General features: G+C 38.3%; 2 protein-coding genes across 3 annotated transcripts; one reads left to right on the top strand and one right to left on the bottom strand.

Moving 5' to 3' along the window:
• Positions 1–184: 184 nt before the first annotated feature.
• abracl (ABRA C-terminal like) lies at positions 185–2,366 on the bottom strand. Its single transcript, XM_033991452.2, has 3 exons — positions 2,271–2,366; positions 1,410–1,479; positions 185–1,035 (listed from the first exon to the last, which is right to left on the bottom strand). The coding sequence occupies exons 2-3, from the start codon at positions 1,468–1,470 to the stop codon at positions 851–853; spliced, it is 246 nt and encodes an 81-aa protein (XP_033847343.1). The 5' UTR covers positions 1,471–1,479; positions 2,271–2,366; the 3' UTR covers positions 185–850.
• Positions 2,367–4,692: 2,326 nt separating this feature from the next.
• reps1 (RALBP1 associated Eps domain containing 1) lies at positions 4,693–21,222 on the top strand. 2 transcript variants are annotated; one of them, XM_033991448.2, is made up of 19 exons: positions 4,693–5,405; positions 8,265–8,388; positions 9,681–9,913; positions 10,976–11,141; positions 11,738–11,880; positions 12,214–12,376; positions 12,492–12,555; positions 13,074–13,228; positions 13,323–13,444; positions 13,797–13,877; positions 14,673–14,760; positions 15,396–15,497; positions 15,692–15,752; positions 15,873–16,071; positions 16,608–16,793; positions 16,867–16,956; positions 17,384–17,538; positions 18,090–18,195; positions 18,259–21,222. In XM_033991448.2, the coding sequence occupies exons 1-19, from the start codon at positions 5,253–5,255 to the stop codon at positions 18,325–18,327; spliced, it is 2,460 nt and encodes an 819-aa protein (XP_033847339.1). In that variant the 5' UTR covers positions 4,693–5,252; the 3' UTR covers positions 18,328–21,222. The 2 variants fall into 2 exon arrangements, with proteins under 2 accessions (XP_033847339.1, XP_033847340.1); XM_033991449.2 differs by lacking the exon at positions 13,797–13,877 and having other exon boundaries at positions 4,699–5,405.
• The last annotated feature ends 582 nt before the right edge of the window (positions 21,223–21,804 follow it).

The raw sequence follows: 21,804 nt of genomic DNA, 5'->3' as shown, positions 1-21,804 counted from the left end.
CTGATATTGTATTTTTAAGCAAACCATGAATACAATAAAGTACTGGAGGCACTGATGATAGTGACTGTGCTTCTTACCATTTTTACAATGTGGATTTTATAAATTACTCACTTTGTCCAGGTTTATAAGAAAAAAGGCAGGTCATTGTGATATAGCCCAAATAGTTCAAAATGTATTACAAAAAGTATTACATTCATCTGTGTATTATTGTATAATAAAAAAAAAAAAACTACAAAAAAACAACATACAGTACTCTGCAGCCATCTGGCAGGTATGAGAAATAAATACTGCTGTGTTTAGTTGAAATGGCCAAGAATTAATTTTACTCTGGTTCTATACAAATACTAGACACCAACTTTGAGAAAGAACTCATAATTTGTTTGAGAAAGGTGCAAGATATATTAAAAGGATTTATTGCTCAACAGGATGAGCATTTACCTGAGTAACCTCAATTAGAAGATCTTCCAAGTCAGAAAGTTTTAAGATTAGCTTGAAGTCAACACTCTTTGCTCACTTACTTATTCAAAAGCCCGGGTACCTTAGGTTTCACTCTGGCAACGTTTAGGTGCAGTGTTTTTTGTAACTTGTAAAAAAAAAAAAGTGTCTAAACAAGGACAGAACTAAGGCATCTGCACACCACAGAGCGCAATAACTCAGACCTGCACAAGTTAGTACGCGTTAGTATGAACAGTGCCTGACCAACATCACCCATTTGAGATTGCAGTCAGAGATTGATTATTTAGACCAAATGGTGTCAAATATTACAAGTATTTGCTTAAAACTGTATCACTATCAAACTAATAATTTTAAAGGGGTTAGATAATAGAATTAGGAAAACCCAAAGTGGTCATCACGCTTGCAGCAGGATAATTTCCACATTGTCATGAACTCCCTGAAGAAGCAGTTCACCTTCATAAGTGACCAGTTTTCTCTTCTTGGCCGCTTTCAGGGTGCCCACCAGAGCCTCGAAGATGTTAGCACATCGGTCATCACTGAATAGAACTCCAAACTTCACAGACATCTGGCCATTAGCATCTGAAAACAGACAAGCATTTAGAATACGCAGTACTATGTATATTTAAGTTCCCCATACACCCATACACAATGTAATAGTGTTGTCAGACTAACATTTCAAACTAGATTTTGATATTAAAAGAAAAGTCTTGATATTCAATACTGATAACACTTCATTATTCAAAGCTATTTTTAAAAACAAAATTGAATCGAAATCCAAACTTGATCAATATGTGGGAAAGAATCATGATTTATTTTTTTTGCCACATCGCCCAGTCTTACTTTCAAGCCTGAAAGCATTACACTATATTATACTCTGTGTAGTTTCTCAGTGTTTCTTTCTCTTGAGCATGATGGATAATAATAAGACAGTACCAGGTCGTGGGTCAACTCACTCTTTTCACCAAGTCTCTGGATTTCCTCCACCAGCAACTTCACTTCATGTTCTACATTCATTTTTTTTTCCTGAAACAAGGAGAATTTACATCAGAATATTTAAATGCATAACATACATAACATGTTGTAGTTTTTTTTTTTTTTATTTGACACAGCGGTTTGATGTCAGATCAGTCCATGCATTTCATAGAAAATTCAAAGGCATACTACAATGCAGGCTACTATGTTTGGACATGGACAATGAGGGTTTTTTGAAGACACTTAGTATTTTTAAATTAAAAAATAATAAATATTAAATGTTAGATAGGGTTATTGAAAAAAACAGTAGCACAGTAGTAGTGGGAGACCTCTCCGGCTGTTGTAGAGAATAGACTTCTTGTTTCTGTAGTAGTTATTGCAAAAACGCATACATAAAAAAGACAATTTCTGAAGATCTTGCAATCCATTTTATGACTACGGAATAGTACTTTGTTTGGCATAAACCCCCGTATGAATTAGGCATACAGCAGTGCCGCATTTCCTGCACAAGCTTCAACATGCACTCCATAATTATGAACGCGGAAATAGACGCTCCCTGCTAGCTTAAATGCTCAACCTGAACCAACTTTACGCCAGATATAAAGACTAGACAAAAAAACGGAACTTTGATGTTTGCATAGGTTTATTTTTCACGGGTTTCACCACGACAAATCCTCTTATAATAAGCATAAAACACCGGCGCTAGCTTCTCATTTGAAACAATTAAGCGACACCGAGTTATCCAGTCTCTTGAATTAAACACACATCATTCATATCATCCACATTTCTGAAAAGCCAATTAACTGAATGCACACGTGAACACATCTGTTTGACTTACTCACAGTGTTTTCAGTTCTTAGGAAAAAGAAAAGATTACTTGGTGGTTCAGCAAAAGAGCCACTGAAGGAAGAGCACCACCGGCGAATGAGGCTGCGCGTTCACACGAATTCGGAAAATCGAAAATTATTTCCCAAAAAGTGCATTTAAACAGGTCTCGCTAATTGGACACGCTGATTATGGGTTTAAAACTCAACATGCTTGATACACAAGCTATACACCATGTCTTTGGAGCACAGTTGTTATCTCAAACATATAGAATATGTTAAATGTACAATGTTCGTAACGTAATTTACGTGGTATAATTGTTTTTATTTAAATGTTAGGGGACTCTGTGCCTATGCCGGATATGGCTTTAAAAGAAATAATTTAATAATAACTAACGGGACTGTGAATTAATGTGTAATTTATGTAGAGTAGATTTTCCAGCATTGTCTCGGTGTAGTTGATTTCGGAAACAAGTGAACGCAGCATTAAAACTCATCTGACTTCATTGTGACACACTGGCCCATATATGGACAAGTGCGTTTGCTCCGTGCAACAACATAACGCCTCCATTGTACCAACAAAGGGGGGTAGAGAGGGAAGAATATGGTTAAAAACAGAGCAAAGCTGCTGGAGTTTATTCAAATATACTGCAAAAGCTGTAAGCTTGAATAGCTTTGGATCTGTTTACTCATAGGTGAGGCATTACTGGGTCCAGTCACCCAAATTTGGGTGCCCAAAGATTCTCAGGGAGTTCTTCGAAAAGAGAGCCAATGTAGACTGTGTGAATTTTAATAAAGGGAACATGTTTTAATTTTATTAATTAAGGACAATCAGTAATGTCCTAACATCTTTATTAACCAGAAATATTTTTCCTTACACGGCAGTAACTTCTCAGGTAGGAGAAGGATATTAGGGTTGCCAAGATATTCACAGGAACAGGAGAAAAAATTTGGGAACATAGACAGTCTATGGTTGGGAACCACTGATTTAGCCCATGTTTAGTGCCATTTTAGCCCTGTTTCAGACCTCTTCAGTTGTATTTGACTAGCCCTGGTGGTACTTGGCAAGCCAACTATGTAGGCGGCCGAGGGTGAAAAGTTTGTGAAATACTGTCAGAGAAATTTTCCATTTATTCAATTTATGGGGTATGCAGCCAAAATGGATCTTCATTTTTGCCTATTTTGTCAATAGAGCAGAAAACATACTAAACTTGGCTGCATCTGTCAACTGGACAAATCGTTGTATCACTGTCCAGTTGACAGATTTTAACTTTGTCTTTTGCTATGGATCAGACCTGAACGACTGAGGGTTTACACAGATATGAGGGTTTTAGGTTTGACTCCAGGGTCGCCCAGGCCTTTCTGTGTGGAGTTTGCATGTTTCTCTCTGTGTCTGGTGGGTTTCCCCCATCAACCCAAAACATGCACACTAGGTAAAATCCTCCAGCTAAGGAGCCTGACCAAGCCTAACTCAGGATCATGGGTTCCCGGGTGCACTGTGGCACCCACTGCTCCTGAGGAGAAGTCCCAACAGTATTGAAGGATGGGGAGAGGACAAACTTCTCTATAGGCACAATGAACTGTACCTTATCTTAACTTGCAGACAAATCAACGTCCCTGGAATGAGTTTTCAATGTGTTATAGAGGCCTAAACTAGTAGAGTATAAGCCAAGTCACACACATCTTTCTTTTTTTTTTATTTTTATTTTTTTTATTATTTGATCTTGGGGGTGCCTTTGAAGTGCGCAGTACAATAGGCCTACCAAAAGTTTATTTCTTATCTTATCTTATCTTATCTTATCTAACAAATTAAGAATATTAACAACAAATATTAAATAGTCTATTAATGACTACCAGGTTTTTCGTCTAGTTCGCTCCTTCATTAACCATTTGTTTATGAGTAATAGTGACAGAACTGCTCTAGGTTAAAGTATATCCTTTTGGATGTAAAGCGAGAGTCAAAATAATTTTCCACCTTTTGTTTTGAACTCACTCATCCGGGTCCCTGTAAGCGCTGACTCGGATCGGAGCCCTGTGACATGACAAGCTGAAAATATACCAATAATCAGCAGTGAACATGCCGGAAGTGTCATTAAATTAATGTACAAATAATAACTTCACCCCATAACTATTTACTTCACTTGGATAGAATGTCTTCAACATTAAGGGGTACTTATTGATTTTTTATTAGAAATTAAATTTGAATCCTCCCTTCAGATGTTCTCGCTATCCTCTTTAAATGTGCTGTTAGCGTCATTTTCTGGGTCTTTGTATTATTATTATTATTATTAGTAGTAGTAGTAGTATTAGTATTAAAATTGATACTATTAATAATGTTATTATTAATATTATTATTGTTATTATTATATTGTTGCTGCTGTTGTTGAATTTCTGCTTTCTTTTACTTTGAAGGGCATGGCCGGAAGCACTACTGTGATTCCGCTGGACTTGACTTCGGTTGTAGGAATGGCGGCTATGATCACTGTAGGAAGGGACTACAGACCCTGAAACTTTACTTCTAGCGGCCCACACAGGAATTTCGTTGAATAGAAACGCAGGGCAGCCATCCTACTGCGGGAACCGGGGGGACAAGTGCTTTTCTTTACCAAGCCCAGCCGACATCCGCAGTGGGGGAGCGGGCGCACTTTCCGACCCACAGTTAGCTCATTCTGGAGCAGCTGACTTTGATTCAAGGTAGCTTTAGCTCCTCGCTGCTGCTCCACTAGCCACCACCAGTCTACCTACAAGTTCACAAGTGATCTACCACAGCGGGGCATCCCTTATTTGCATGCCTATGAGGTGGGTCGTTGTCTTTACTGACGGATACAGTGGCGTGCTTGGACAAGAAGTCAACACTTTTATTCACCGCGAACCTTAGCTAGTCAACTCAAGGCTAGCTAAGTTGAGAAGTCTCGCCCATTTTTGGATCCTGCCCCGGCCACTGGCTAAGGGCTAATCAACAGGGATATCCGCAGGTTTTGGAGCTCGTTTGGTACTACAATGGAAAGCCTAACCTTGAGTGATGTTGAGCAGAAGTATTACTCGGATCTGTTTGTCTATTGCGACACGGACAACACCAAAAAAGTGGCTTCAAACGGGAGAGTTCTTGACCTTTTCCGGGCGGCCCAGCTCCCCAGTGAAGTTGTCCTGCAGGTAAACTACCACTAACATGTCACAGTTTATATACATATGTTTTGATCCCGTTGAAGCGTGCAATAAAAGCTGCTTTTTCTGATATGTGATGAACTTGTTTTGCTGTCAGAGCTGAGCTGTCAACGCGTACAGCTATGGGGTTAGCTTTGGTGATTAGCATTACTGCGCAGCAAGAGACACACCTCTTGTGCTTAGCTTTAGGAAAAAGTATCAAGATCATTTAAGCATCTCGTCTATTAGAGTGAGTTTTGGCTTCATCATATCATTTATGAATGTGTGTGTTAATGTCAAGGGCGTTGGACTGATTAAGGTTAAATACAGAGATAGTAGGGTTAGCAGTTTTCAATATCAGTGTATAATAACATAAGCAGTATTTTTGTTTTTTATACATATTTTGAATGGCACTGATTTAGCCACATGAAACACGTTTAGCATGCCCTCAGACTGTCTAGAATATACGCAAAACAGTTATGATTTGTTGGATAGAATGGGAGCCAGTGGGAAAGCCTACCATTGCAAGGCAGTAATTGCTTCCTATGTGCAGAGAACATGTTGCTGCCTACTCCTTCCTGTCCTCTCCCACTACAAACATCAGCTCCCTTGTCCCTGGATTCATCTGGGCTGATATGTTAGAAAAATACAGCATTGAGGTTAGGTAAGAGGATTCTAATAACAAATAAATATGCCATCAACTTAAACAATGAATGAATGCTTTAAGTTATCACAAAACATTCCAGAAAAATACCCAAAAAAATCCCATATATATTGACAATAACATGCTTTTACTATTGCAAGATTGGCTGTAGATCCAAGCGTGATGATTTTAGGTTATTAGATCACGATAAGGCTTTTTCTTGTAATAAATTATTTTCATAATTATAATGGCAACACACTAATACTACTACTTCCCATACACAGTTAGAACGTTCTGATTCCATGGTATGATTACTGCTAGCGAAAGATCGATTGATACATCAAGTGCTACTCAAGTCCATCTGCTGTTATTTAAAAAGACCATAAGTCTGGTTTAGTCTGGTGTAGGCCTATTTGTCCTGATAATTGTGTTTTTAAAATTTTATAATGCTATTTTAAACCAGATATAAACAGTTATGATTTGCATTTGTAATCCTGTATGCCATTTGTTTATGCACTTTGTGTGATAAGCGTTCAAATGACTATATTATTCAATACAGTCAGTTCCTGTATTGTTTAAACTAATAATATCCACTTGTGCACAGCGGCCCATTCTCGTGTCTCCACATCTCTCAGCAGGCTAATATTTGCAGTTTGTGAGTCAGCATCTCTTTCAAGGTCATCAAGGCAGCTGTGTGTTATAAAGGGAGCATAATAAAGGACTATTATAACCGATAGAACTGCACTGTGATTTCCTAACGCGTGCTGCTTGTGTGTCATGTCGAGGCAGGCTCTACTCTGTGTACCAGGGTTTGTGTATAGACACTTAGTCAGAGTAAGCAGAACAGAGCCCGGTCAGCTGTAGCAGGCATCTGGGCTCGTAGCTCATTTTAGTGTGGCAATGGTCATGTTTCTGGGTATTTTTGGGTACTTTCTATTCTGATGTCTCTAAAAAGACATCAGTTCCTGTATCATTTAGGCAAAGCATAAGAAAAGCATAACAAGAAATGAACTTGTTATCAGACTCAGACAGACTGATCCACAAGGGAAATTACTTGGTCATGGTAGCTCAACTTAACAAATTACTCACTCGTTAAAGGCAAAATATACAAAGTAATTCAAAGTGCAGACATACTGAATGTTACTAAAGGGTATGGATAATTTGTTTGTGGTCACATCTAAGAATAAGAAATGCAAACTGGCGCTTTACAGATGTGGATCGAGGAGTAGAAATACATTATATTACAAATTGTGATGAAATTCCAGTTGTCAATTTGCCCATAGTTTGGAGATTTAGGCATGATCTCTAATTTATAATGCTGTAAAAATGTTGTGTTGTGAATAGTCCACTTTTGAATGTATTTTGAATCATTGTTAACTGGACTATGCATTCTCTAAAATGCATGCCAGAACACCCTTTATAACAAAGACAGTGGCATTCTTAAATCCGAATGTATAAAGGGATAGACAACATCTGATTTGCACTGATTCTCTGGAGGCTTTAAAAAGGTTTTTTAGTCTGTATAGAACTTTGCTGTCAAGATTGGCAGCCCCAGTACAACCTGAATAGCAAGGGCAGCGCCCACAGCAACTTCTGGAATAAGGTGAATATCTCTGTAGCAATATATTGTGCTTCATATCGTGACAGTTCTATTTGTTGTTATAGATATCATGAATAAAGTTTATTATTGATGAAAATCAGATGTTCATTCCTTTATACATTCTGATTTAATAATGCTACCAAAGTCTGACATAAAGTAGGTTGATTTGTGTCAAATGTTCAATGGCAAAACTCTTCTCAAATTCTCCAAATGAATGGGATTCCTACTTAACCGGAAGTGCAACCACAAAGAAAGCGCATTTTTTGTAACATTCTTCATTTTTATGATGAAATTGTACAAACGATAAATACTGAGCTCCACAATGTATTGTTCCAGCTTTCCTATATTGAACGATTAGTTGATTAAGTGATTATTGTGATAGGCCTAATTACAAACCTTTAGTCACCATATTTCAATCCCCTGAAATACAATAGGAATAATTGTTTGACTAGTCTAAACTGGTCACCTGGTAAATTTATCCTAAATTGCAGCCCTACTACTATTTACAAAAAAAATCAGCTGTTCATTAAGACATGTTGAAACTGTTTGAATACAATACTACTTTAAACATCTGTTACAGTTACAACCACATCTAAACTGTATCTTCCCCCTTGTCCTTGTGCAGATCACAGAGCTGTGTGGAGCCACTCGACTGGGGCACTTCGGCAGGAGCCAGTTCTACATCGCTCTGAAGCTAATCGCCATCGCGCAGTCAGGCCTCCCCCTCAGGGTGGAGAGCCTCAACTCGGGTCAGTGCAGCTCTTATAGGACATGTCTGCTGTTCACTTTTGTGGATGCTAATTGTTTGTGTCAGTTTTGTGTTTTTTTTTTTAACTAACAAATGTAATGTAGAATGGGAGAAAATTGCAGAGAGCATAGACTTCTGCAAAGTCACATGTCTGATCTCACAATAGTAGAAATTATCTTGAGTCATTGAGCCATAGGAAAGAATTTGCCACAGTGAGTGAATAATTCCTTAAACATAAATATTATCTGTAAGTTTGACACTTCACTTTAGAATTCCACATTGGACTGTAGGGCCTTTTTATTATTACTTTAAATAACCTTGTTGATGCCTTTGATTGCATTTCTATCCTCTGTAGTAATGAGTGTGCAGTAGTTCTTCTATTGCAGCACGGGGCCTTATTTGTTTATGTGGCTGGTCTTAAGTAAATATAGTTTATAGCCTCCAGTTTTAACTGTTACATGCAAATAACATGCATTGTCTGTAGTTATCTTAAAAAATAGTGTTGGAAGCTTACTGTTACTAAAGCTTCACAACCATTTCATACTATAAGTATAAAAGGGGAACAAATGGGTTAGTTCCTCTTAGAAATATTATCTCAGCACACAGTTTAAAGCTAGTGAATGTGATAGTCATGTTATGTTGTTAAGCATCATAGTAGCATTAGCAAGAATCATAATCCCCAGACTTTGTGAGAGGCTCAGCTCAAAAACAACAGTCTCGACAAGTAGGCCTGGAGGAAATATGAAGTCCTGGCAGGTGGATTGGAAACAGCTTTTAGTTCACACACATGTACATTCAGATAACAAACTGCCTGTTTGTACAGTGGCTCAGCTGGACACATTTACTTCAGACAACCTAACAGAGCTGGGACTGTTGATAATAAACATGATTTCTAAGACCCCAAAGACATTTTACCTTGCCAAAGACCTGAAAGGATTTAGACCATAAATCTGACATAAAGCTCTCATTTTGTCCTTAATCAGCCTTTATTTTTACATTTAACCATGTTATGATGCATTCTCTTTTAAAAATGCCTTAAATGAACTTTCAATCATAGAACCCTAAGTGAGTAGCAATTCATTGCAAGTACAAAAATGAGTAAAAATTAAAAAATAAGTGAAATGTGAAATGCTGTTGGACATTAACCCAACGACAATTCAAAATAGCTGAAAAATGTCTCTTATTTGACTTAAATGTCTCTTATTTTATTTAAATTTGACTTATTTGTTAACTTTACTGTAGAAACAAATGCTTTTCTTGGTCCACTGTCTGAACCTCCTCCTCTGTGTGCAGTAAAGGACCTCCCGTTGCCACGGTTTGTTGTTGGTAAGAACGAGGCCGAGGCGAGACATGCCGCTCTGTACCAGGACACTGATGGTCAGGGCCTGTACCCCGGCTCCGCAACATCTGTAATACCACGACCTCCAGGCAGGGGGCACCAAAACAAGAAAGGACCCCCCACTTCCACCTCTCTGCCTGTTCACGAAGTCATCCAACCCCATGGGCCGCCTTCAATAGAGACACAGGTATATTTATAACACATGAAAAATGAACATGAAATACAGATTAAAAATAGGGACTTTGTAGTTGTGGCTAAAGCAGAACAGATTTTAATTTAATTTGATAACTCTTATCATAAATGATTACCATCATCAAACACCACAGAAGTGTGGCAGTTTCTACAAATATTTCACTTACAATAATGGCCAATAATGTTGCCTGTAGTATATAATATAATAATAGTATATAACCCAAAACATTTAATTAATTTCCTTTTTATATATAGGTCATTTTCACACACGTTTGTGGCTCTGTGGACCGAATCCAGTGCGCACTAGATTTTTTTCTGTTTACTGTACTTTTTGGTTGGCCTTGTTCACATACACTGCACATTATTCACACCAGATGTGCACCATGAGCCATGTGAGAGTCCATCATCACCAAACTTATTTCTATGGCAGCGGGTGTGGGTGACTGCTGGGTTCACACCGGCCCAAACGCACCGTTCTGGGAGCGAATACTCTTTTATGTTGACTTAACTACTGGCAGTGTGAAAACGACTTAAGATGTTGAAGACCGCCGGTTTAAAGGAGTATAGAAGAGTTAAATCCAGATTGAGATGTTGGACCAAATTTAGACCGGTTTTGGATCTGTTTTTGTTTCCATGTAGAAATCAGTTATTTAAATTACTTAAATTATTTTAAGTACTTAAGGACACTTCCACAGTGTCCAAATGACTTGATAGAGAAAGTATAGACCTTATATGTTTTAACCTATGTAGATTGGAAAAGGAGTTTTGCAACAGGTTTTAAGTGGCAGAACATGCACACATAGTATTCTTTTGGTTTTTTTTAAATTATTTTTTGTAATTTAATAGAGATATAATTGAAATGATATTAAATTTGACTAATTGCACAGCCCTATTAGAAAGTAATATTTTGTCATATTATTTTGGTGTTGGAAAGCCCTGTAATTTGTGTGCATGTATTTGCTATGACCAGTTTTTGATAATGCCCTCTAAATGGCCTCCTATAACCATATTGGTTTCTGTGTTTAACTTGTCTTCTGTATGTGTGACCTGTGTTCAGCCTGAAGCAACGTCCCCGGTGGTCTCCCCCCACCACTCTCCCCCCACCTCGCCTCTGTCCTGGAGGAAACACAAGCGACAGCACAGCGGGGGCAATATAGACAGACAGCAGCCAGTGCCCACTGCAGCAGGAGCAGTGTGGACACAGTTCAGAGAGCCACAACCAGGTAAAACTTTAAACTAAAATTCAAATCCAGTCACACACTGAAAGACTTTAAAGTGCATATGACAGTATCTCTTGGTTTGGTGGGATAGTCCCTTTGGTAAATATTTATCATAGTTTTACATGAGTTAAGGGAAAGTTTGTGAGAAAAAAAAGATGAAAAGTACAAAATACAAGAAGTAGCAATAAATTCTAAAATGGAATTCCTCTACTTGTGGGATGAACGCTGAAAATTCCATCCAAAATCCATGGACCATTTAGGCACAGGGAACACATTTTTGTGGCAGCTTAAACCTTTGGCTTGTTTACAGTATGGTTGCTAGGTAAATATTTGCTACTCATGTCCAACAACTAGGAAGTAAAATTATTTATTTATTTATTTATATATATATATATATATATATATATATATATATATAGATAGATAGATAGATAGATAGATAGATAGATAGATAGATAGATAGATAGATAGATAGATAGATAGATAGATAGATAGAGAGAAAAATATAATATAAATATAGTTATGTGAAAGATATTTTTGTTAAATTATGTGTTTAAAGTAAGTAATTGATTCCTCTCCCCTGGTTTCTGTTCTTTCAGTGGCTGTCACAGGTCCGGTCCCTGGAGACGGCATCTGGTCGTCCCACTCTCCCCCACTTCCCAGTCAGGAGAGCTGGGTTAGTTTCACCGCAGACACACCCCCCTCCAGCGCCATGCCTGCCATACACCCCTCGTCAGTCCAGGTACAGCCAAAGTACACATTGCTTTGTTAATACACAGAGTCACAGCTATTACTGGCATGCTTGACAAAAAAATATCACAAGAGGAGTAAAATAATCCTTATTTGAGTTGTGTGCCTGGTAGTGGCAGTCTCTGGTTTCATAGTGTCAAATTTCTAAACACAAAGGATAAATTGTTATGTAACCGTCTGAGATGACCAACAGCTGCCAGTCACATGTTGTGTATAACAGAAGTGACGATAACCTAATTTCAAAGAAAATGTTGAGATATATAGTTGAATTTGATATATTTGTATTGAATCTTATTTTCCCCCTTTGTCTCCCAATGTGCATTAGGAAAGCACAACAATACGCACAGTGGCCTCAGCAGCAACGACCAATGAAATCCACCGACAGTCCAGTGCCTACGACGACCCCTGGAAAATCACAGAGGAGCAGAGACAGTATTATATCAACCAGTTCAAAACCATTCAGCCCGATCTAACGGGATTCATACCAGGTAGACAAACACCAGCATTTTTCTACAAAGCACTGAAGATTATTTGAATATTGTTTTGAAGGTTGTTCTGTTTTTGTCTTTGAAATAATATATATTCTGTTTCCGATGTTTTTAGGTTCAGCCGCTAAAGAGTTTTTCACCAAATCCAAACTACCCATTTTAGAGTTGTCACATATTTGGTAAGCTATTGATTACTAAAGGATAAATGCGGTAGCGATACCATTTTTTCACTATAGTATTGATCAAAATTTGGTGTTAAACTTATCAGTCTTGCATGCATTCAATTGTTCATTTGCTAAAAATACATTGAAAAACATTCATTTTATTGTGAATGGAGTTGTCTCTCCACAGATCTGACCTGCAATGTGGCCTGGTGGCTTCACTTGCTTGTCTTTATTTAGATACGTTTAATGCCATACCGTGGAACATTCCAGACAAAGTAATAACATCAAGTGGCAGATCCTTCACCAGAAAATTGACATAGCGCACATTAAACGTAATACAGTATCAAATTGTCTGTATTCTCTCTGTAATCTTGTCAGTTTATCTTCATAATCTCTCAAGTTGTAATACCAAGTGCAGTATGAACTATGTAGGTGTAGAAAATATTTGTCAAGTCTCAATGATGAACAATAAGGTCAAATTAAAAAGCCGCTCATACATTTTGAATGAGCTCCGCTTCGTTGTGTCTTTCCAGGGAGCTGTCAGACTTTGATAAAGACGGAGCGTTGACCTTGGATGAGTTTTGCGCGGCCTTCCACCTCGTCGTGGCCAGAAAGAACGGTTATGACCTCCCAGAGAAACTGCCCGAGAGCCTAATGCCAAAGCTCATAGACCTGGATGACTCAGCAGGTACAAGCCCTCTCCTCTCACCCATCATCCCCACTGCAACTGCAAAATCAGAAACTTAGTATACCCAACCATGACTTGTGATTGTTACCCACAGAGGTCCCAGAGCCAACTGCAGATGTTGGATACTCGGCTTCGCCAGTTGAGGTGACCCCCAACAAGTCTCCATCGATGCCTTCCCTCAACCAGGCCTGGCCTGAGATGAATCAGAGCAATGAGGTTCACCATTTTTACCTTTACACAGACACAGAAACAATATTCTCGCCTTGCTTTTTGCTGTGATTGCAATTGATTCATCTTAAATTAATTGCTGAACATCTCACGATATCTACCCATCTTCATTTTTAACTTTAATTCAGCATTTTATATATCACTGTAATATGATCAGTTGGTGTGCACGAGCCCCAAAATTGTCACCAATTTTTGTATCCGTTGATATTGTGACGTTACTCGGCGTCTGCTGACGATGTCACATGTCAAACCTGTGGCTCGTGCTGTTGATGTCATTGTGTGGTGTCACTGCCCTGGCTGACTGACCTGTTTTCTCTCGCTGTCTGTGTGTCTCCTGCAGCAGTGGGAGACGTTTAGCGAGCGCTCCTCCAGCTCACAAACTCTGACCCAATTTGACTCTAATATTGCACCAGCTGACCCTGTAAGTCAATCACATCGCCTGCATGGTTTCACAATTAATGCAAAGATATTAACCAGCTCTGGAACATTTCTCTCCTGTTTACTCTGCGCATGACACTTTGGTTACTATAAAAATATTGTACAGTTCATTTTATTGTTACACAATTTTTACAAAACCCAATTACTTTCCACATTTTTGTCCAAGATTTTACTTTACTACTTTTTTGCCCTTACTTGATGCATAACTTTATATGAACCATATCATTTTAATTATGTTGGTCTAAACATTGAAGCTACAACTATTTTTTGTGTCAGGTTAAAATGAAAGCATTTCAAATTTATGACCAAAACGTATTCATATGAACACGACCAAACAAAAGTTTGGACGCACACTTTCATTCAATGTTTTTTTTTTTCTTTATTTTTACTACTTTCTACATTTTTGATGCACCATATATTTGATGTCTTCTGTATGCAAGATATATGGAATTATATAGTAATGAATATAAAAAAAAAGAAGTTATTTAATGTTTTTCTTTGCTACATAATTCCGTATATTTTATTTCATATATTTGATGTCTTCTCTGTGTATATAACATGTAGAAAGAAACACTGAATGAGAAGGTGTGTCTAAACTTTTGACGGGTAGTGTATAGCTTTAATAACATTTTAAATATTTAGAATAAAAGACAAAGTTATCACAATTTACTCATATGAAAACTTATGAAATACGAAATATACTGTTGAATTACAAATTATAACGGTATCCGTTTTAAGCATTGTCTATGCATCTCTCATGGCAAATCTTTTGTACTAGGACACAGCCATAGTCCACCCTGTCCCCATCCGGATGACCCCCAGTAAAATCCACATGCAGGAAATGGAGCTGAAGAGAACGGGCAGCGGTAAGTACTAGACATGGAGTGCTCCTGTCTCGGACTTGACTCAGTTTTCAAAGTTACTTCCAGGACTGAACTTGGGGACTGAACTGGGGCTTGAGTCATTTAAGGGACAGTGACTTGACTTCAGACTTAACTTTGAGCGGGACTTGTTGATATTTGGGCTTTACATCGAGTCCAGTATTGATGCATATTGATGTATCAATATGTATAAGAGCTCAGGACTTGACTCTGTTTTGACTTAAACTAGTCCTAAGTGACTTGGACTGCCAGGACTTGAGCATGACTTGGACTAATCATAATCTTTAATCATCACAGGCATGGTGGTTTACTATTACTACAATTTTAACTTCAATTGAATGTTCCTACCATAATAACTTGTGTGGGTGGTTGTTCAGATGCTGGTAAATGAGGAAAAGGTCGTGGCATGCTTCCTGTGATTGTGGCTTTATGTAATTAAGGATCTAATTAACATCTAATGCAGCTGGGATATTCTTCTAGATTGGTCTGGGTCGCACTCAGGCAGAGACGGCCTCTTGACATTCAACAAAGAAGATGAATTGTTTTAGCATACACACAAGCAAGATTAGGGTTATTTCAGACATTGTTACTAATATACAAATGCATGTATTTTTTTCCAGATCATAACCACCCTACCAGTCCACTTTTGGCCAAACCTCCAGAACTGAATGAAGAAACCAAATTAACTGCATCTATGAAGTTTGTAGCAGCCAATCCTGTCGGTGAGTTAAGATCTTTATTAGTATTATTTTATTTATTTATTTTTATGGAATCTTTCTATAATTCTCAGATTTTGCACACCAAGGATCTCATACAATATTTTTTATGTTTTATTTTATCTGACATACATTTTTGATATTTTAGATATTGTTATGTTTTTATGATTTTGTTGTAAAATTTCTTTTGTATTTTTAAGGTGATGGTTATAGCAGCTCTGATTCCTTTACGTCAGACCAGGAGCCTATCACAAGACAAAGGTTGGTGGACCTGTTGTTGTTGTTTTTTAGTGACACATATGTATAAACTGTTCACACTGAAATGAACTAGAGAGAAGATTCATACGTATTGTCAAACTTAACCTTTAACCCTGTGTGTAGGTCTCAGTCGGGTAACTCCCCGGAGGCACTGAAGGTGGTGGCCCCTCCCCCTCCGCCCCCTCGGCCACACGCTTCTCACTCACGCTCCTCGTCTCTGGACATGAACCGCACTTTTGCCGCTGCCTCCGCCCCAGGACAACAGCAGGCCAACGCTACAGCTTTCCCCCCCGCCGTGCCTCCAAGACCCCTGCCCACACAGGTACAAAACTGCGTGTATAGTGAGTGAGCTACTAGACTGTTAAGAGTTGATTGATAAGTACTGTACTAAGGACACCTCCGGCTCAGTCCTTGTTATCTGGGCTACGTCATCAGAGGTGTAGTCCCTACAATGGAAGCATAACCACACTTGAATGGAAGTATCACAGTTTGAGGTCCATAAACGCAAAAAGTACAAGTAGCGTACTTGTCTGGACCTAATTAATTAAAAACGTATTCGGGACAGAAAACATTTTACCTTTCAAAATATCTGTGGGTGTACCTATCTTTCCAACTAAATTGATTGCATTTTAAGTCTAGATAAAGCTTTTTAAGTCTAGATTAAAAATGAAAAAAAAAAAATTTGATAATTGTGATCTGAAAATATTCTATTGTAGAAAACTAAAGTATTGCTAAATTCAGCCAAAATGCCTTTATAGTGAAGGAGGCTGGAATTCCAGCAAGTAGTATAGTTGTAATGTAATCACATAACAGTCCTATTGTATTTTCCAAGCAACTTACTTACTGTCTTCTCCTCAGTCCTCAGTCCCACACACTGGTCACCGTGGTGACACAGACTCGGGCGGGGCTTCCCTCACTACCACATCTCCACAGCAAATCCCGCAGCAGCCAAACTTTGCAGACTTCAGCCAATTCCAGGCCTTTGCTGCATCAGAACAGCCGTCCAGTTTACCAGAGGTGGACAAGCACGCTGAGCCCGGACCCGTGAGTGCTTTACTCTCATATTAGCAGTAGCCCCCCGGCTGAAATGTAACTAAATCTTTGTGTCTGTCTCCAGGTGGATAAAACGTCAGAAGGAGCTGGTCCATTGAGAACGGTTAAAAGTGATGGTCCTGCAGACGAAAGAACCACTGCCACTGTGAACTCTGTAAGCCACAGTATTGTACTTTAATACATTAAACAACACATGTTAGTTATATCTATTGTTATTTATCTTTAAGCATGCTTTTGATTTGATTTAAGTAACATGACCAGCATGCTAATATAAGCACACAGTTGAACACAATATGATGATACAAATTCTCAAAACAAATCTGACAATTATTTATGGACCCAAAACCATCTATGACACAACAATCTGGGGAAAATTGAAATGGAGGGTTTCTGAGCAAGACAAGTGTGTAAAAGAGATTGACACTAATGTGAATGCAAAATACAACTCCAGGTTTGTTTTTGATGAGGCAACATTCTAACACTGGTTAAAGTTTGAAGTCCAGTTATTATGTCATACCTTTAAAGTAGTCATCATGCTTTCTGCCTCCTTTAAAAGTGTATTTGCATTTTGTTCTATCTAGGCCAAAGGTGTTTCTGGTCCCATAGCGCCTCCTCCCAAACCAGTGCGCAGGAGGTTAAAATCTGAAGATGAGCTCAGACCGGAGGACGAGCAGCACGGCCCACAGAAGGCCAACGTCATAGCTGCTGTTTTAGCCACACAGCCCTCCATCCCCAGGTACAGCATTGGCTCTGCTAGACTTTATGGCTTTTGTTTCATGTCTTATCAAGCTATATATATCCATCCTCAATCCTTCCATCCTCTTACCCAGAAAGTAATGTACTCACATAATTTATAACCTCTCCCATAATGATGTCCCATTCTCTGCTAGAGGCAGGAGGACCTTTTCTTTCCTTTGTCCTTATCAATTGCTCTGTCATTAAAAGCATGTACTTAGAAGCTGTGTTTGGAGGAACAAAGTTGAATTTTATTTTTTTTTTATGTAAAATTGCAATTGCAATTAAAAGTATAAAATATTTATTTTGGTTAGCTCCTTGCACTCCTTACAGGTGTTCCTGTAATGCTTATGTTAATAGTATAATTATTATATTAAAGAAAAACCTCTTTTTAATAATGTCAAATTAAGTTGAATTTAAAAAAAAAAGATTTGGACTTGGATATTGTTATGTTAAGAATTGTTGAATGTGTCCATTTTTAGTTGAATGAAAAGTTGAGTGAATGTAAACCCCCTCCTGTAATTGGCATTGCATACATTTGTGTGATTTCAGGTCCGTTGGAAAGGACAAAAAGGCAATCCAGGCATCAATCAGAAGAAACAAGGAGACAAATACAGTGCTGGCCAGGCTCAACAGTGAACTTCAACAGCAGCTCAAGGTACAGAATTCCTATCAGTCCCACACCATTCCTTTGCTTTTTCTTACACACTGTATCTTTCAGGACCTGTTGGAGGAGCGGATATCTCTGGAGGTGCAGCTGGAGCAACTCAGACCCTTCTCTCACCTTTAGCTGTTGTGAGGCTCCGTCTGCTGTAGTCTATCCCAAACAAGAGACCCTTGTTGTGATTCCCCTTAAAAATCCGTCCCTGCTGTCCTCCCGGGCCATACGATACACGTCCCTCCATTGAACTCAATCACGCACTTCTTCAATCATCAACCCAAAGGACCCGGCAGCACTGTCGTACAGCCGATGGGGACGCCTTGGGAGGGGATTTCGCAGACAAGACAAAAAACTGGCACTTTCTGGCTTCTCACAAGAGGAGAAGTGAAGGAAAAGAGAAAGCAAAAGTCCTAGCTGAGAATGAACTGGTTACTTAATGCCTGAACGACCGAAGAAGACAGAGGCTACATGAACGAAACACAATAACATCTTAACAATCAAAACCGTGTCTGTAGATTATAGTAGCATAAATGGTGATACAAGTTAGGCACACAAAATTTTGTCGCCATAAATCTCACACAGATTTTTGTTTTAAATTTCATATAGTCTGATCACATTTCCATATTGCAAAGTTTAGGAAGTGTTCACGAAATACCACTTACAAACCGCAAATACAAGAACAGTATATTTTGAAATGAAAAACGGTAGATGGGACTGTTAGCCTATATTAATTAAATCATAGAATATGTCAAATTTCAGGCCACCTTTTTGGATGCCTTTTTGGAGTCAGTGTTCGTACGATGGTTGGAGTTGTGCCGTCTTAACCATGTCTGGAGATACAGGAGTAGTGACTGAATCTTCACTAAATGCCAAATGACTGAACTTTTCACTCTCGCCTCTACGCCGACTGTGTTTCATTTCTACCGTTTCTTTACTTACTGGTGTGGAGCGTTACGGATTTAACATGATACAGTATTTCAACACTTGATTTCATTTGAAGGAAGCTTGACCAGTCAGGCATAACATAATGACCATACGGTTGATATGAAAGTATAAAATGTGACTGTTTTAGTTCAATATTTCAGTGAGGTCTACTTCTCCCCACCCACTCCACCTACTGGTCAGCCTCCGTCGTGTTCTGAATGAGTGACAGGCAGATTTAACCAATAAGAGTTGAGGTATGAACGGTTTAAAGCAATATAAAGCTGCTAAATATACAAGTTAAAATTGACATGACACTTTGTAATAACTACACTTTAATTAGCCTTAATGAAGCCAAACCCCTAATTCTAACCCCTTAATTAAAAGCCCTATATTACGATATTTTCGGAGCCATTTTATAATTTTTCCTCATCAAAAACATACCCAGAGTTGTGTTTTGTTTCATTTACACATGTTTTAGCACACAATCATCATTATGTATTAAGTCTTTGTTCATGTTGAAAGCTAATTAAGCTGTAGTTATTATAAATTTGTAAAAGTAGACAATTATGTTATGCCTGGTAGGTATGAAGTGTTGTGTTACCCGTATTACCAACTTGTGAAGGGTTTTTGATATAGCCATTTCCAGTCCGGCTCTATGCAAAGGCGAGTGCTCTCCGTAGACCAATCCGCTGGCTCATCGTAGCATCTCTGTGAATTTTGTATCTCTGCTCTTCCACTAATGCATCACTATACTGTCGATCTCTGCGTCGTCTCGCCTTCGTTGCCGTGGCTTCCTGCTCCAAACAGGAAGCACCTCTCTTAATCAGTGTTGGTTATCAGGGCAGTTTTAACCCAATAGGCAAGATACGACCCCATAACGGTTGTAGATGAAGCTTAAAGAAAGAGTCTAGTCAATGTAAGGGGGGACCTGAATAACCCCACTGCACTTTGAACTTTGAACTTTTCCCAGTCTTCTTTTTTTTGGTGTCCTTGCTTTGATATTTTAACCTGCATGTGCTCGTCTTACCTACATTTAAAATTACGCTTCATGATACCGTACAGTCTTTGAGCAAAATTAGAATGTGGTACAAAATTTTAGCAATTCAATTCAAAATACTTCAAAATTCCACATTTTAGACTTTTGCATTTCTTGTACTGAAATGTTGAATAAGTTGCGTTCACGTTTTTGAATTTGATGATTCATAATTTCAGTTGGAGGGTAGGGGTTTATATAAGAGAAATATCCAAAAATACTCTTCACAAATGTTGAACTTTATCTTATGACTTAAAGTTCTTTCAGCTGCCAATTCAAGTCTTAAATCACTTGTTTATTTATAATAACTGTGAAGATGTTGTGGTTAGGCTCGGTGATTAGAGATATTAACCAAAAAGCAGGTCAACAATCTATAATCTGAGCAACAGAAACTTCTTCTTCTGTTGTGACTTGACGAGAATGCAGCCTTTGAACCACTTATATTTTTTTCTCTATTTTCTAATTCTTTCCTGTAGGACTGTATTGTTCCAGTTGCCTAGTCTCTCCTGGGTTCATTTTTCAACCTGTTTTATCTGGATCCGAAGCATCCATCTTGAAAGCCTTACTCCCCTCTTTCCAAACGTGCCCTTCAGGTGCCCTCTGTACTTTGGACTGCTCTTTTCCTCTTTGGACGTATCAAGACTCGCCTTCTGTTCTTCTGCTGTATGAGGGTGTATTGTGTGTGCGTGTGTGAATTTGCGTGCGTTAAAATCTCAGACCGGGACCAACCAAAACTGAAAATCCTATTGAAAATGATGAGGATTGATGTATGTTTGCGAGCACGCGCAATCCGAACCTTATATGGCAATCGAGTCTCCTGTAGGATTTTGACTGGAGAGTGGTCCCAGGTCTTTCGTGTAAATTGTATATGGAAACACACTTTTTGGACTCCTGTAAATTTGCATTAATTGCTGACTAATGGCGAAAGATGAATATTCTATTTAATTGCTCCTCTGTTCCGCTGTGGGCTCTCGATGTAAAACTGCATGGATGTACTGTATCTCTGCAGAGACAACTAGCAGCTGTGTGATTTTTACACAAAAATAAAAACGGCACAATATTTTAAACCTGGACTCTGTTATTGTTTGGAAGTTTGTTTAATATTGCATGTATTAAAAATGAAATTTGCTTTAGCCAAACTTGATGTATATTGCATTTAAAATCTCAAATAGGAGTATAGTCCTTACATTTGGTTGATTTCATTTCTTATTTACAAGTTAATTTTGCAAAAGCATTACATTAGTTCAAGCTTGGGTTTTGCATTAAGAGTACCCTGGCCTCATACACAGCATAACACTTGTACAATTACAGTTAGAGCACTTCCTAGGATGCAGTGGCAAACAGTAACACTGGGGGGCAGCAATCACCTGTTTGAAAATTCATGCATCCTTGCTAAAACTTTCATGAGTGATGGCAACTGATGAATCAATGTTAAACGTTTGACTTCAAAATAAATAATTATATGTATATTAAAACAATAATAATAAATATATAATTTGCATATTAGACTTACATAAAGTATTGATCCACAAGGATTCAGCTGAATTGTTAGCCTATGTTTGTTGTATCTGTTCCAATTCAAATAAAGAATAAAATAAAACATTAACATATAGCCAAGACTCATGACATTATAGTAACAAAAGGCAAAA

The sequence above is a fragment of the Periophthalmus magnuspinnatus genome, chromosome 24 (assembly GCF_009829125.3).
Source record: "Periophthalmus magnuspinnatus isolate fPerMag1 chromosome 24, fPerMag1.2.pri, whole genome shotgun sequence".
Lineage (NCBI taxonomy): Eukaryota > Metazoa > Chordata > Actinopteri > Gobiiformes > Gobiidae > Periophthalmus > Periophthalmus magnuspinnatus.
The sequence above is the reverse complement of the archived record's forward strand: the minus strand, read 5'-3'. Positions and strand labels throughout refer to the sequence as shown.